Source organism: Chenopodium album, chromosome 25, assembly GCF_948465745.1.
Source record: "Chenopodium album chromosome 25, dcCheAlbu1.1, whole genome shotgun sequence".
Lineage (NCBI taxonomy): Eukaryota > Viridiplantae > Streptophyta > Magnoliopsida > Caryophyllales > Amaranthaceae > Chenopodium > Chenopodium album.
In genome coordinates, this window is record NC_137858.1 from 32,561,217 (window position 1) to 32,578,358 (window position 17,142).

Genomic DNA, 17,142 nt, shown 5'->3' on the forward strand with positions numbered 1-17,142 from the left:
ATTTGGGGTCTTGTTCTATTCGTCTCTATAATAAGAGGATTGCCGTGTAGAATGCTTCCATCTTGTATTGGATATTCATTGGAGGTTAGGAATTAGGTTTTGTTCGTGTCACTTGAAAGTTGAAATAAGGTATTCTAGTATGAATTTATCAAGGTTAATTCTGGTCTGATTGAACTTTAACTTTAACTCGATGCTGATTTTTTAAGGGAAATCATTATCAATTTGGGGTCTTGTTCTATTCGTCTCTATAATAAGAGGATTGCTTGGTCTAGTATGTTTCTAGTCTGATTCAACAAGAATATATAATTTGTTTCTGAAATAAGGTTAGGAGATTAAAGCCCTATTTACTGGTGTTACGGTTGAGATTTAGAAATATAATTCTCACTTGGGATTAAAATTACGGATAGGAGGGCAATCTTAGATGCTACCCTTGTGGCAAGTAAGGTCTTTAAGTTTGTCTGATGTTATTTCATGTAGGAATAGTTGATTTATGAAAGAGTGGACAGGAATCTTTATGATTAGCTGTAGTGGAACCGTGGAAGGGCTTTGGTCCTAGGAGAAGGAGATGGGACACCTTGGTCACCCTAAGAGGTGGTTTAGGCCCTCATGATGTTGATAAAAGAATGATGATGAACTCGCTTTCCTCTTGTTTGGTCTGGTATTAGGTAGAGAATTTTTTCTTGGAAACTTTTTGGGTCTCCATGTCTTTATCATCATCCCCTGGCTCATATTTCTTAATCCTCCATCCATATTCGACACCTTTTTGCCTTTTCTTGGTTAATCATGCTTCTATATTTATCTGAGTGTTATAAATGCTGGTATTCCTTCTATTTTACCTCTATTTTGGGAAGTATCCTCGATGTTTGGAGTCGGGAAATCTTTCAAATCTATTGAGTGTTTCGAATCTGTTTCCTTACAGAAATCTCTGACTCCAGATTGTAGATTTTCCATGGTAAATTCTTCTGGTATCTCCCCCACGTTAGACTTTGGGCCTTTTTATTTCAAAACTATTTTTTCTTCCTGGAAGGATAATGCTCCACATGGAGTCAGACTGACTCCACAATGAAGTTCTGTAGCCTAATTTGTATACTTTATGTCTTTCAAGTGGTGAGATGGAGAACTCATTTATTTATTTTATTTTAAATGGAGATGACCAATACTACTTGCAGTGCAAGCTTGCTTCTACATATGGTAGCAGCTCTTGGAAACTTAGTGTTGAAATGGTTTATTCAGTAACCGTGTGCAGGTTTCTTGTGTAAACTTGCTGGCCATTTTATGGGTATTATGATTGGAAAAGATAGATAGGATTTTTTAGAATTAGGTGTTAGGTGTCTAGCCAATTTACCTAGTGAGAGATTCAGGTATTCTTTTCAGGCTTTCCATAGAATGTCCCTATTAGATGTACAATGTATTTAAAGCCTCTTTATCGTAATTTTCATAAATTTGAGTATTTGGTGTCTTCTCTCAATGACTAAAAATTATGTACATCAATATTTGCGTATGGTTTATAAAAAGAAAATTAACTATGTAGGTCATCAAGGGTCACTGACCTCTCTAGATTTCTTTAGTGATTATTCAAGATTGTCCTATGCAATTCTCAAGCTGAGTTGAGTTAGAATAACAGAAAGTTGTCTTAGCTTGTTTACAAGCCTAATTAAATGTACTGTTGGGACTTGCTATATGTATCTACTGCTTTATCAATTTATTGGTAGGTTTGAAAAAGTTGAGTGATGAAGTGTGCTTTGATAGGAAAGCTGTACGCTCTAAAGTCAGTGAGTTCTATGAATGTTTGTGTAATTGACATAGAAGAATCCTTTATTGCATCAAATATTAGAGGATAGATTGCTCTCCTCATATGTATTGTGCAATTCTAGTTGAGGATGCTTTTAGGATATTTTTGTCAAATTTGAGTATGGTCTGGATGATAGACTGCAATGATGGAAAAGTTTGTGGTTTTGGTGTTTCTTTTTAGGTACTTGGGATTGGTTTTGAATTTTGACCAGCTCCACTTGCTGAAGGCATTAGGATGCTATATTTCTGCCGAATCTTCTCTGGCTCTTTGATTGTTGTGCCTTTATGAAGTCTTGATGCTGATATTAAGTACATCAAATTAGTCTCTTAGTCTTGTCAAAAACTATATGATAAAACCCTAGGAAATCATGGGTCATGGACCTGATGGTTTATGGACATTATAGTATGGCCTATATCAAGCTCATACTGCAGAATTCTTATCAAAGTTAAGGAAATTTTATCTTATTTACTGATACTTACATAATGACATAAACATTGTTAGTTGAAATTGCTATGCAAAACCCATTTAAGCTTGTATACTTTGGTCCAAGTTCTGATAACAGAAAGTAGGCAGAAAGAGAGGAAAGGGGGGGGGGGGGGGTTATGGCGTTAGCACATTCTGTTGCCTGACTAGAAAATTATCATTCTGTCAAAAAAATTCTGTTATCATACTTTTTATTTTTTAAATTTCAAGGGGTGGTATTTATAAATAGAACTTTTTCAAATCAATCTAAAACTTAAGTTCATCTTTCATGTTTTTAACAGATGGCAGCTGATGACCTTGTGATAGTGATGGTGCAACAAGACATTGTGTTGGATTACAAAGATCAGCATGTATGAGGCTCTTGGATTAAAATCCCTTCTTTCTTGGGTCATTTTATGCATTTATTTTATGTCTTCCGCCTTCTTCATCTTATGTTAATTTTAGTATTTTTATTGTTTATTCAACTCGTGTTTTGCAAAATCTACCTATGTCTTTAGCTAATATTTTCTCAAACCTTTATGTGTTTTACTCGCATGTTTGATCTCTCTTTTTCGTCCCCTTTACTACTCTTGTAAACTCTCTTGAATTTTATTAGTGTACTTTACACACTTATACCTTTTTTTCCCCCAATTTTTATTCAATCTATTATCTTGCTATGCTATTAATCCTTTATGGACGGTTCCTTATGACGATTCATGTTAGCCGACCCCAAATCATTTTGAGACTAACGCTTTGTTGTTGTTGTTGTTGCCCTCCTCTTCTTGTGGCACGGAATCAGGAATAGGCTAAAGGGGTTGGGGTTGGTTGCTTGAATTGAGGCTGTTTACATTAAGACCTGGCCCGTTGAAACCATTATGGGTTGTAGTTTTTTGGAGTGTGGATTTTATTTGGCATTTTGTTCAGCGGTTGATTCAAATGAATTGGTGTAATTCTGTCAATGAACAATGCCAGTATCACTGGTTGTCTTATTTGAGAATGGTAGAGAAGGATATATAAAGATACGAGAGTGCAAGTTGAATATATGTGCTTCATTTGCATTAAAAATTTTATAAGAAATAGGGGTTGGGAAGGATATGGGGTTGAAGCTGAAACCTATGTTTTCTAGGGACTCAAAATGACAATTTTATTGTGAAGCCTGAAATGCCATGGGTTATATAGGATTTGAAGCAGGAGTCATAGGAATCTGTTGACACCCTTTATAAATTTATGTCAACCACTGCTAATTAAGTGATGGTTAACACTAATAAATATTAAGGACCTTGTTATTAGTGTGATCAACCTCTTAGAAAGTGGATAGGGATGCCCTGGATGATGATGTGGGATGACTCATCATTACCCTGAAAATTTACTCCTCAGCTTTAAGGTAGGGCATGTAAGCAAATACATGTTTAGATGCTAGGATAGTGGAGAATTTTATGTGGCCGTTATCCATGTCTGTTTTTGCTTCTCTACTAGACATAATGCTCCTGTTCCCCTCCACTCCTCCTCCCCCCACCCCCCTTTAGATAGATAACTGAAATTTACTTCAATCTGTGACTTATTGGATATTTAACTAAAGGATGGGAAATATTTTAGATTGTGGATGGGAGATTTTTAGGGGATTTTTCTTATACTCCCTCCGTTTCTTATTTCTTGCAACAAAGGGGGGTTGCACGGTTCCCAAGTCAAAAGATTTTAAGCATGTTTAATAAAAAGTATGGGTTTGTTAATAATGTAATTAAGGAGAGAGGGTGAATAATTAATTAAATAACTAAAAGTTCAGCACCACCACCAATGAACACACACACCACCAGAACCACCAGCAACGAAAAGCAACCACCAATGAAACCACCCGAAACCACCCGCAATCACCCAACGACACCACAACCACCACCCAGACCCACCACACTAAATTCACCCACCTAACCCACGAAACCACCAAAACCCCTCCTCCACCCCTGCGAAACCACCGACACTACCAGATCTAGACCCACCGACACCACCAAGGCACCAACACCACCGAAAACGACCAATTCTAGACCCACGAAACCACCAGACCCACGCCACTAACCCCACGACCCACGAAACCACCAGATCCACGCCACCAACCTACGACCACCAACCCACGCTACCAACCCACGGAACCCACAACCACTAACCCTGGAAACTACCAGACCCACGCCACCAACCCCACCAATCAGATCTGAAACCCACTAAAAGGTGATTTGGAATTTGATTATGAGAGACGAAGATGATGCAATGATAGATGAAGGAGGAGAGAGAAAGTGGAATTTGAGTATGAGAGATGAAGATGATGGAATGATAGGATGAAGATGATGGAATGATAGATGAAGGAGGAGAGAGAAAGAGGAATTTGATTATGAGAGATGAAGATGATGGAATGATAGATGAAGGAGGAGAGAGAAAGACAATGGGTTTGATTTATTGGGTGTGATTTAATTGATAATCAATTTAGATTAAGGTTATAATGGGTTGTTATTATGGGTAGCATTACGTGTTAAAATTTTTTTAGTAACGGTATATTGGTCATTTTGACCGAAAAAAGTTTCCAAATAAGGAAAAAAATAAGTTTGTTGCAAGAAATGTGAACCACCCCAAAATGGCAAATGTTGCAAGAAATAAGAAACGGAGGAAGTATATCCTTTATTGGTTGAATCACGCCTCCAAATATCATTCTTTCCCGTAGCGAACTTCATTTTGAAGATGAAGGACCGCTTATGATAAGGGATTTTGTGTGTATGTTAGCTTTGGGGTGGATGGATGCAAATTGTATGCTCCAGATATAGAGCAGGATAACTATCTCACTTGACATTTGCCCTTTGTTGACCTAATAATGAGTCTTGCTCACATATTTCCCTTCATTGTAATATGTGCTTCTTTGTTACAAAAGGTTTATTGATCAGCACTTTTCTACCAGGGACATGACCTTGTGATGCATATCTTATACCATCTCCATGGTTTGATAACTACAGAAGGTGAACAATCTCCTGGTGCTGCTGACTTGTATGAGAAATTCCTTCTTGGAGTTGTAAGAATTCATACATTATAATATGATATATTTTATCTAATCTGTTTCTTTCTTCGAGATTAAAATGTACTTATTCTGTATTTTTGTAGGCAAAATCTTTGCTGGATACTCTGCCTGCTTCAGACAAGTCTTTTAGCAGACTACTTGGTGAAGCTCCAATGTTTACAGATTCTATAATGAGACTGCTGGAGAGTCTTTGCTATACTGATGGCTCAGACATGCGAGGAAAAGATGTTCGAGATGATCGTGTCACTCAAGGTCTTGGAGCTGTCTGGAGCCTGATTTTGGGACGTCCACTAAATCGACTGGCCTGTTTGAGTATTGCTCTCAAGGTAATACGGCTATGGAATTTTGCAGCTTGCATCATTTGATACAGTCATATCTCTATTATATGAGCCAACTTTTGATTTATTTGGGTGTCCACTTAAATTATACTAATTTTTATTCTCTCTTATATTTACTGTTTTAAATCTCATGTGATATGAGTTGGTTATAGCTTTTAAAATTTTATGCATGCATATAAATTTAGTGAACCTCTAACAAAGAAAAGCTCTTCTATGAGTCATTGGTTTTATAAGTCAAGTGACTACTGAACTGCGTTTTTTATTAAGAAGACAATTAACAGTCATTAGATTTTATTCTGACATATGAAACAATATAAACACAGTATCCTTATACTAAGAGTGGCATGGATGGTGCCTTTGGAACTATATTTTTCTGCACTAATTCATTATGATTTTTTTTAGCAGTTGTGCTTCCTTCCTCGTCCATGATCTTTATGATGTTGGTAATGGAATTGTCATTTGGTTTGCAAACTCTTGTTTAAGAAAGGAAGCTATCTCTGTCAGTGTCCCTTTTGCCTATCTTCTTTGCACAATATCCATCTTTCCGATCTTAGGACTGAAATTTTAGGTTGTTGTTGGACTTTCTACATTGAACCATCTTCTTCGAAGCGGGATAAGTGCTCAATAATTTGTTGCTTAGGGTCTTATAATCAGATCAGCACATAAATAACTTGAATCTATTTCCTTTCTTCTGGATTTCTTTTCAAATTGAAGTTTCTGCAGTAATGTTCTCTGAATTGCAGAGGAGGGTAGAATTGATATTGTCTGCGGTTCAGGTTCATAAATTAAATAAAGTTATTTTGTCACCTAATATGGGTCATGTGGTAAAACAAGGGCAGACTTGTAGGCACTTGTTCTAGTGATTTGAAGTAAGTGTGTGTGTGTGTGTGTGTGTGTGTGTGTGTGTGTGTGTGTGTTTGTTTGTTTGTGTGTGTGTTTGTTTGTTTGTGTGTGTTGTGTGTGTGTGTGTGTGTGTTTGTGTGTGTGTGTATGTGGAGAAGTCCAATTGCTTTAAGGGATACATGATTACGAGTTCTCTGATACTTTACTTGTTATCCCTAGTGGTTTCTTTGTTGAGTTCTATGATACATGTTCCCTCCGTGTTTTTTTTAAGTGTTACAGTTTGACAGACACATAGATTTAGGCAATTTAATTGATTTAAATAAAATAAGAGGTAAGTGGGGTAGTTGGAGTATTAAAAATTGTAAAAGAAAGATAGTGGTATTAATAGTTTATTGAAAAGTAATGAATGTGAGAGGAAAGATATAATAAAAAGTAGTAGTGGGTTTGGGTGGGGACCATGAGAGGAGAGAGAGATAGTATTTTAATATAGCTTTTTGCCAAAAAGGGAAGTGTAACTCTTATTAAAACACGGCCTGATTTGGTAAGTGTAACACTTATTAAAACACGGAGGGAGTAACTTGTTATCCCTAGTGTGTTTTTTTTTTTCTTCATAAATGGCCCTAGTGGTTTCTTTGCTTTTGAAGAAATAACCCTATATTATTATTTTTTGAGCCAGGGCAATGCCTTGGGTTATAATATGGATAACTATAATTATAACCCTAAATTAAATATGCTATGGGTTATCATGAAATTAGTTTTTGGTAATTGGGTTTTTTCTTGTGCAATCAACTTAATTTTTATGTTTTGCATATTGTTGATGCAGTGTGCAGTACATTCAGAAGATGATACTCGCGCTAAGGCCATCCGTCTGGTATGTCTTCTATTATTGTGCTCTTGCTATTATGACTTGTGCGTGATATTGCTTACTTTCATTTAATAATGTACTCTCTCTGTCCCCGAAAGAACCACCCTTTTGGGTTGATTTCGCGGGTATTAAGAAAATAAAAAAGATAGTAGTAAAAAAATATTGGAAAATGAAATCCACGTGGGGTTTGCAAAAAACTAGAGGGAGAAAGTAATAAAAGTATATGGAAAAACAAAATTTACATGGGGAAGCTAACTTTGCACAAGTACTATTGCAAATTAGAGAATATTTTAATGCAAACGGGTCGATCATTTTGGTACTAAAATTAGGCCAAAAGGGTCGAACTTTTGGGGACGGAGGAAGTAATTAGTTAGCTAGTAAGGTTGTCACATTTTCAGATTTTATTATAGATCAGTGGATATGCTCTTCTCAACTTCTTATTTAAAGTTCCAGTTTAACAAGTTCAGATGCTAATGAGTTGTGGGTTTATTTCTCTTGCTCGACTGTCTTGCTCAAAATCTTCTGATTGAGTTTTTCCAATGGATCTCACGGTACTCAACTGAATGCCCTGATAGGGCTCTGGCCTACTTTAATAAGAATCTAACGTCAAGAAGAGATGTTATAGAAGCTCTTCTTCTAAAATGGGTATCTTTACTTCTCAAGAATACTTTCGATATGAACTTTGCATTGCTGATAAATCTCTAGCAATGGCTTAGAGCAAAGATAAGGTCTACTAAGTTAAATTTAAATATAAATTTGTATGCAGGATAATTATAGATGAGGGCTAATAAGTTTAGTTTAGATAAGCGGTCGTATCAACTTTTTTGATTTCAGATAAGGTGTAGGCAGAGGTTTAGACATTGAGGAAAAAAAAAATTTAGAGAATAGAAAAAGGTTTCCCTGGCCAACTTGGCTGCAACAGCTCCTAGAGCAAAACTAATCTCAGCTTAAGTGGACCGCTAACTAGTGCTCTCTTTGATTTTTCAATTTCCATTGCTACCCTGGCCAATTTTCCTGTATCATAATTGGAAATCCACATCTGCAATGCCTGTTTCCTGGGAAATCCTGGTCATAGCCTATCCTTTTCTGTCTGTGCACTTGTCCTTGGCTGAGTCTTTCTTCATCGGATGAAGTCCTCTTTTCCAGGGTCAAAACCTGTTTTATTTAATTTCTTTCTGAATATGATTGCTTGGTTTCTTGTCACTGTCACCCAGTTTCAGATTTCCCTTATTTTCCGAACTTCTTCGCTGGTGTTGGTGTCTTGCATGCTGACGTTTGGCTTTACTGGTGTTCTGCCCCCTTCAATTTCCACTCCTTTAGAAGGAGAATTTTGCTCCTTTTTGGCAGTTTATCCTGTAGTTCCTTTTCCGCTTTGTTAGTATTATAGTGTTGAAATCAATTGTTTGTGTTTTTTTTACATGGTGTTTGGGAAAATAGATAGTTTTTTTTTTTTTTTTTTTTTTTCTTTTTTCTTTTTTTTCTTGTTTTACGAACTTTTCTTTGCTGGGACTGCAGTAAAGCCCTGGCTATAGTTAGGTTTTCTATGTGCTCTTTTGTTATAAAATTTGTTGCCTGTTCCGAAACGATGGCTCGAGTTGGTGTTTTTTGAATGAGCTCCACATGGTTTTCTCTCCTAGTAAACAAAAAGGAAAATGTATATTATTTGCTACTGGTACTTCATGACCAAATACATAACAGCTTAAGGTAGAAAAAAACTCATAAATAAATAAATATATAAATAAAATAAAAAATAAAAAGATTTACGACCATGCCATCTTTTTGACATCAATGGTCCTAACTTTCTATTGTTATCTCACCTAGAAAACTACCATGAATAAAATTTTTAACTGGAATGTAGGATCACGTGGTATATGATCTGGATTTCGATTCTGATAACTGATATGTAGAGGGGTCATATAGTGGATGTGTTTTGTATATGGGAGCAATTCCTTCTGTAAACCTCACTAAATATTATAAATAATTTTATGATTTATCCATATTTATCTTGATGAAACTTGGTGATGATTAAGTTCTCTCTCTATTTTTTGATTTGGTAGGTTTCAAACAAACTGTATCAACTCAATTATGTATCTGAAACCATTGAGCAATATGCTAAGAACATGTTGCTTTCAGCTGTGGACTGTACAACAGATGCTGATGCATCCGAATCTATTTGTTTGAGAAGAGAAGTAAGTAGAATTTTGTTATTTTGTTTTATTTTAATTTTGTTAGTTATCATATTTAAGATGCGAAATGGACCCCTTTCTTGTGCTTTCATCTTATCTATCTTCACACCCCCACATCTGAAAAATAAACTTGATGAGGTATATGCTGGAGCAGGAATGCAGGATGCCAAGAACATTCACTTCTAGTTTATGATTTATGAATGTCATTTATGCTAAAGCATATGTAAACACATTCCTGTAGGAATTTCTTGGAAATTGTCTTGACTCTATTATCTAGTTCTTTGCGAAGGATTTCCATCATCACTATACAATTAATTTAATGTCAAAGCACTGAAGGAAAGAATGGAGAAATTGGGGTGGAAACATACAGATAATTTTAGAAGTCCTTTTTTCAAGGGTAACTTGCCAAACTGAAAAATCATTTGTAATAAGATATTTATGTTGATAGAAGAACTACTTTCTGGTCTTGGGACCATATACTTTTGGGAAAGCATAATGTTGAAAGAATTCCTTTCTAAGATGGAGATTGAGTACCTCAAATATGATCGTAACATCATAATAGACATATTTCAACTTGCTTTTACTGGAAGTCCTCTCTCTCAGCAAAGGACATCTATAAGAAAAGGCTTTAGAGCTGGATTTGTGAGTTTACTTTTGTTCTCTTAGTGCTTGAAACTAAGATTTTTTTATTTTTATTTTTTTGTTATTAAGAATAAATTGAAGCTCAAAAATAACTTAAAGCCTCATTTATAAGGCTGAGACAAAACTTCTGTATCACCAGTAATAAAAAAACAAAAGCAACTCAAATGTTAGCTCTTAAAATAGCAATCCAATTATAGTCATATTGCTTCCATTTTCAGTTAGCAATGTCCATAGCCCTGCTGCACACCTTCTGCTTCACTCTCTTATAGATAAATTTCCTTAGCCAAACAACATCCTTCCACTTTGCATTATTTCTTGCTTTCTACGAATGATAGACTTGAGCTGCTAAGGCACACAAAACCACCATCTGCTGCACTTGTCTTCTGAAATTCCTCTTCCATTTCCTCCAGCAAGTAAAAATGATATCAGAATCAGCAGCCCTGATTCTATGAATGACATTTAATGTTTATCACCAACAACATTGTTGTCACTTTTGAGTGTACTCATCAAGCATGCCATGGATCATTGCTACCTCTTTCCTTCCGTAATAGTTCTTCTATTATAGATGCCTTCATAATAGGGTGTAATGTTATAATTGGGGTTTGATACAAAGGTCCAACAAACCTCTAGAAACTAGATGCAGATCCCTTATCGTATACCACCATATTGCTAACTGCAGAAAGTATGTTCCCTTCATTGTGTGTGTATATCAGTTTATTTTTTCTATTTTTTAAATTTGTATATCTCTTAGTTGAATTTCCTCCTACTATATCCAACTCTTTTAGTTGAATTTCCTCCTATATCTAATTCTTTAAGTTGAATTTCCTCCTACTATATCTAATCATTATTTTTACTCTGGTAAACTTGTCATATCTTCTTACAGGCAGGAGTTGGTGAAGAATCTTCTATCAGTGGTCCCCAACTAATAAATTCTGGCATATCACATGCTGTTTCTCAGGCTGGTGCTAGCATGTCATTTCCTGAAGCTCAACGCCTAATATCTTTGTATTTTTCCCTTTGTACAAAGGTTAGTTTATGTCCTTACATCTAAGAGCTCTAAAACTCCGCCTTCAGTATAACGATCTTGGTTTGCAATTCACAGAAACCTGGTCTTCTTCAGCTTGTGTTTGATGTCTATGCACGAGCTGGTAAAATTGTGAAGCAGGTATCACTCTTAAATGTTTCTTTGATCACTATCTGCTATGTATGCATAGTATGCTTATGTCAGTTTTATTATGATTCATTTGCGTTCATCACAATGATTCAGGCTATTCATCGCCACATTCCTATTTTATTGAGGGCTTTAGGGTCATCATATTCTCAACTGCTCCGCATTATATCTGACCCACCAATGGGAAGTGAGAACTTGTTAATGCTGGTTGGTTCTATCCCATATCCTTCCTTTCTTGCCTCCATTTCCTGGATAAGACCTGTAGTCATTTACATTTCCCCTGCGCTCCAATATTCAGTAATATTTTTTTTTTAATAAATCTGTTTTTATCTTGCTCCATTGGTGTGAACAGGTGCTCCAAATACTAGCTGAACAAACCACTCCTCCACCTGATCTTATATCTACCGTCAAACATCTATATGAAACTAAATTGAAGGTTCCTTTTTCGCGGATTGTTTTTTAATGATTTTCTAACTACCTATTAGGGTCTGTACTTATTTTTCATCAATATTCTACTTCTGCAGGATGCTACTATCCTGATTCCGATGCTTTCTTCTCTTTCCAAAAATGAGGTGCTTTTACTATCTCTTCCCTTAGTTCAATTATCAAATCTACTGTAATTGGTTTATTTACTATTGATGAATGTTCTGGTCTTTATTATATGTTGAGTTATGCCTTGGCTATGTATATTTCTGGATCTTAATTGTTTTTGTTTTTGGTCTCAGGTTTTGCCTATATTCCCTCGGCTTGTTGACCTTCCTCTAGACAAATTTCAGCAGGCACTGGCTCACATATTACAGGTGCGCGATCTTTTATCACATATGGTCTATCATCTATTTATGTTCAATCCAGCTCAAAGAACTGTGGGATAGAATTAGCTTGAAAGACAGTGGCCCTTTACTTGCCTTTTATCTCATTCGCCACTGGAATTTTCCTGCAAGCATACATATTCTAAAATTCTTCACTTATAGAACTCATGGCAATAATGCTGATGTTGTGTTTGGGAACAGCTTTTTATTTTTATTTTTATTATTAATTAAGAAATAGATGTTAGTATGTTACGAAGCAATTTGAATATTGCCTTCTATTATGGGTTCTTGTATCTTGCATCACTCTTCAGCTCATCTGCTAATATGAAATTGGCCGCATGTCACAGGGTTCAGCTCATACTGGTCCAGCATTAACTCCTGCCGAGGTTTTGGTTGCTATCCATGACATTGTGCCAGAGAAGGAAAAAATTGCACTTAAAAAGGTCTGTTTTTGCGTTATGACAATTATAGTTTGTGGGTGTTGAAGTCATTTTATGGAGGACTACTCCAATTTCATTGTACTTGTCTTAAATTTTAATATATTTGCTGGCCTAAATTGTTATTCAGTGCATTCTTTTGCTTTTTGTTTTTGTTTTTTTTTTTTCCGGTTTTTGTTTTTTTTTTTTTGTTTTTTTTGCTTTTTTTGTTTTGTTTTGTTTTGATTTTTTTTGTTTTGTTTTGTTTTTTTATTTTTTTTTTTTTTTGTTTTTTTTTTGTTTTGTTTTTTTGTTTTTCTGATTTAAATAGTTTGACGCTAATGTGTAATGCCTTTGTTTACGGGTGAACAAGACAATTGATGTTCTTTGTAAAGCTACTTACAATCCTAAATGAATCCAGTATTATACCCTGTTAATTTGGTGTGTTTTATTGCTCATCAAATTCTGTTCACATAACATCCAATAATGTTTGGAGTCTTGGTTGTATGGCTTAATGCTTCTGCTGCCTGTTATTCAAATTCTTTCTTTAACATGCCTAAGTTTTCTAATGGTAAATCGTGTGCACTTTGTACTGGCTAGTGAAAGACATTGCTTTCGTTAATCTCCTCTTTTTTCTGTATTAACATACCTTTTGGTATTGACTAATGATTCTTGCGACTTTGCTTAGCTTCTATTTTTCATTTTCAGGTAACAGATGCTTGCACGGCTTGTTTTGAGCAACGTACTGTGTTCACTCAACATGTATTGGCAAAGGCTTTGAACCAGATGGTTTGTATTATTACTTTAGTAGTATTATATCTGGCTCTTCCTCTCATGCAAAAAGATATTAATTTGTCTACTTTTCCAGGTTGATCGAACTCCACTTCCTCTACTTTTTATGAGAACTGTAATCCAAGCAATTGATGCTTTTCCTACTCTGGTAAGGTCCTCCTACTTAGCAATGGTGCAATATTAAATATGCTGACTCTAGGAAATGGGATACTTTGGTACTTTTCAACCGTGGATCTTATCAGTTTTTGTTATAACTTATAAGATCCAAAACTTTTGTAGTTGAAGTGGAAATGAGAGAGAGCTATTTGGATTTTTGTTGTCTGTATCTGAGTGTACCTTCTGACACCTATGTTCTTTAGCTGTTTTTATTTTTAATTACCATCATCTGAATAATATCAGAAATGGTTTATCTCAACATCCTTGTTTCATTTTGGTCTTGTAAAAGAAATATTTTAATGATGATATGTGTATACTATATGGCTGACGTACGTTTACTAATCACTTTGTGTGGTCAAGAGAGGAGATTAGGGGAAATAAAAATTAAGAAATAACAAATAAAGGAATTAGAAAATGGGATAAAGAAAGCATGCTTGAAAGCATAGACATGGAGTTGGGAAAATATTTTTTTAGGACCCAAAAAAAAAAAAAAAAAATGCATAGCATAATTATTTTTGGCTATACAAAGTATAATTATATATCCTTATTTTGTTTTTAATATGAAAATCTTGGAACAATACCCAAATGTGTAAACTAGTTTTGGATTACTAATTACATACGTGAGAAGATGATCAATATGTAATAATATTTGGTCAATGTAGGAGAGTGTGATTTATGTTACTCAGTCCCTTCATTTAACTCAAGTACACATGTCGGATCCTTGACACTTGGACATGGGTATGACACTTAGACACTTTATTTTAGTTTAAAATTATGTAAAATTTTCACAAAATAGCAAAGTCGGAAACTTGGACATGTAGCCGTGTTGGACATGGGAGTATGATAAACAATATTTCTTGGCGATGCATTGCTCATGTACCTTGAGATAAGTTACAATATATCTTGAACAAATCCATGACCAAACATTTTATGGTGATTAATAATTGTACTCTTAAGGCCCGTTTAGTAGCCGATAATAAATGGTGGTAATGGAAATGAATTTAAAGTGTATTTATTATGGAAACAACTTATAAATCATTGAACCCATTCTCATCCCCAAAGCATGTATTTTCTTCATATTTCCATTACCATCCATTATCACTCGAAAGGGGTGGTATTAGGTAGGAATGGAAATTTAGAAGGAAAATTTTACAAAATTTAGGGTCATCTTGAGTGATAATGGGAATGAACATGACTTTCTTTCCAAATTTATATAAATTCATTCCCATTACCATTGTTTATAACCGGTTACGAAACGGGGCGTTAAGGTTCTTGGGTCTAATTGATGCATCCTTTCAGCCCAAGTTAAATAAACTCTGGCTAGTCGTATTATTAGTATACAAGAGTTTGATTACATTTCTCATGCATACCTTCGGACCTTGGTCCATAGGTTAAAGTAGTTTTGTCCTTTGTCAAACAGCAAAAATGAAAGAATAAAAATCTAAAGAAAAGAAATCTTAATTAATTTCTATGCTGTGATGTAGTATGCTGTCTTGGTATGAATTACAGACAGGTTTGAAGGAAACTACTGTTTGTAAGCTATGACTATTACCACTGAATCTAAACACTCTTAAGTGCATAGGACTTCGATGAGTTAGGCTAGATTGCCAGTCTGGTGACTCCTCACTCGAGGCTTAAGTGGTTCCAAGTAAAATTGGAATGTACGCGGCTGGTATTTAATGAAAATAATCTACTGAAAACATGTAGTATTTGCATGGCTTCCATTCTGTGTTTGTTAATAATGTACTGAAAATGTGTATATTTGCAACCTCATTGGCAAAGTATTAAAGGGCATAAGTGAGTGCTAGAGCAGATTATACTTGAAATGATTATCATAATTCTATTTTACAAATTCTATTATACATTGATGTTATGTCTTATAATCGTTATGTGTATTGTGATATATTGTAGAGATGGATCCAATAGATTAATCAACTTACACTTCTGTATTCAGGTTGAATTTGTCATGGAGGTTCTCTCCAAACTCGTCAATAGACAGGTGATCTTAGGTTCAAATTTTTTGCGTTTCTTGCCTAGTATCTTCTATAGGACTAATTTATGATGCCACCTTGTAGATCTGGAGAATGCCAAAGCTCTGGGTTGGTTTCTTAAAATGTGTGTCTCAGACGCAGCCACATTCATTCCAAGTACTATTAAAGGTAAACCAGATAATCTGCCTGTATATGCAATATTGGTTTCAAGTATTATGGTGCTATCTTAAGTTACTTTTTGCAATGTTATACTCCCTATGTTTTTTCTTGTTGTACCATAAGTGGAACAACTAATAAAATGTATAGAATTATGTTTAATATCTTTTTGTACCTTGCAGTTACCTGCACCCCAGCTTGAAAACGCCCTGAACAAATACAGTAACCTCAGAGGTCCCCTTACTTCTTATTCCAGCCAGCCAACTATCAAATCTTCTCTACCAAGGTATTAAATTCTTGAACCATCAATCCACTTCTTAGTGAGCTTGATGTGATTGTGGTCTCATCTTGATATTTAATAAGCAAGCATGTAGCAATATATGTTGTTCCCTGACTATCAGTGGTGCGAACTTATGTGATTATGGTATATTTGAGGATTTGTTTTATAAAGAATTTCGGAAAATGTAAGGTCTAGTATGATAGGCTGCAGTGCTCTTGTTTATGCTCTCATAATATCCAATTTGCTGTAATATGTAAATATTCTTCTTTGGCAGTTCAACCCTTGCAGTTCTTGGTCTTGCAAGTGAAACACATCTGACTCAGCCACATCTTTCAACTCCCTTGCATACCTCTGATACAAGCTCTGTTCGTGGGGCAACATCAACGTGATAACTCAGCCACATATACAACCGCGTTATAAAATTTTTCTCCGAGGATAGTCCCAACTTCCCAGATTCACTAGGAAGTCACCATGAATGGAAACACAGAACTGTGTTCCACTTGAATGCTCCCACTTCATAAATATGTCTTTGGCGGGAGCTAAGAAGGCATCTGCACTTAGTTAACGCCGAATATCCAGTGATATCGAAGAAGATTCCAGGCAGAGCAATTAAGAGATAAATGATCAGTTTTGCTTTGAGTTAACAACCTGCTATTACTGCAGGTTATGTATAATATCTGTATATTTGTATTTTCATTAGTCTTGCGCCCTCCAATTAGAAATAGAATTACCATTCCATGTCAATTTTGGTATTGGTTTTTGCCTCAATCAGGCATTTTTAATAAAAATAATCATTATGTTACTCCTTATTGATTCAAATATTCTCCCAATCAGGTGAGGTAAATGACCGCGTTTTGGTTGCTGTACCCTGTTGGGTGAGGAGGGGCTCTTCGTGAAATTACCGTGTCGAATTTTTATGTAAAACAAACAAAATTCAACTGTTGTGTTTACATAGTTTAGTTCAAAGTAGTTTTTGGAAGATACAGTTAAAAACCAAGCTTCTCAGTATGACACATGAGAATAGAGCACAGTAAAAAATAAAATAATTTTTTTTTTTTTTTAAAAAAACAATCAAATTCACATGAGATAGTCCAGTAAAAAAACCATCACATTCACACGAGACATATATTGTGCAGATTTGTAATTAGTGGGTGAGTAGCACGTAACCTTAATTGAATTCAAGCAAAG

The 17,142-nt window shown here is 35.2% G+C and overlaps 1 protein-coding gene across 1 annotated transcript in view; it reads left to right on the plus strand.

Moving 5' to 3' along the window:
* Positions 1–16,756, plus strand: part of LOC145613352 (uncharacterized) — a 30,616-nt gene extending 13,860 nt beyond the window's left edge. The window contains exons 10-27 of the mRNA XM_081668443.1: positions 2,557–2,625; positions 5,193–5,303; positions 5,393–5,635; positions 7,314–7,361; positions 9,413–9,544; positions 11,067–11,210; positions 11,286–11,348; positions 11,451–11,561; positions 11,707–11,790; positions 11,879–11,926; positions 12,080–12,154; positions 12,511–12,606; positions 13,288–13,368; positions 13,448–13,519; positions 15,482–15,526; positions 15,603–15,686; positions 15,857–15,960; positions 16,229–16,756. Of these exons, the coding sequence (XP_081524569.1) occupies positions 2,557–2,625; positions 5,193–5,303; positions 5,393–5,635; positions 7,314–7,361; positions 9,413–9,544; positions 11,067–11,210; positions 11,286–11,348; positions 11,451–11,561; positions 11,707–11,790; positions 11,879–11,926; positions 12,080–12,154; positions 12,511–12,606; positions 13,288–13,368; positions 13,448–13,519; positions 15,482–15,526; positions 15,603–15,686; positions 15,857–15,960; positions 16,229–16,343 (1,725 nt within the window). The 3' untranslated portion in view covers positions 16,344–16,756. The remainder of the gene's footprint in view (positions 1–2,556; positions 2,626–5,192; positions 5,304–5,392; positions 5,636–7,313; positions 7,362–9,412; positions 9,545–11,066; positions 11,211–11,285; positions 11,349–11,450; positions 11,562–11,706; positions 11,791–11,878; positions 11,927–12,079; positions 12,155–12,510; positions 12,607–13,287; positions 13,369–13,447; positions 13,520–15,481; positions 15,527–15,602; positions 15,687–15,856; positions 15,961–16,228) is intronic.
* The last annotated feature ends 386 nt before the right edge of the window (positions 16,757–17,142 follow it).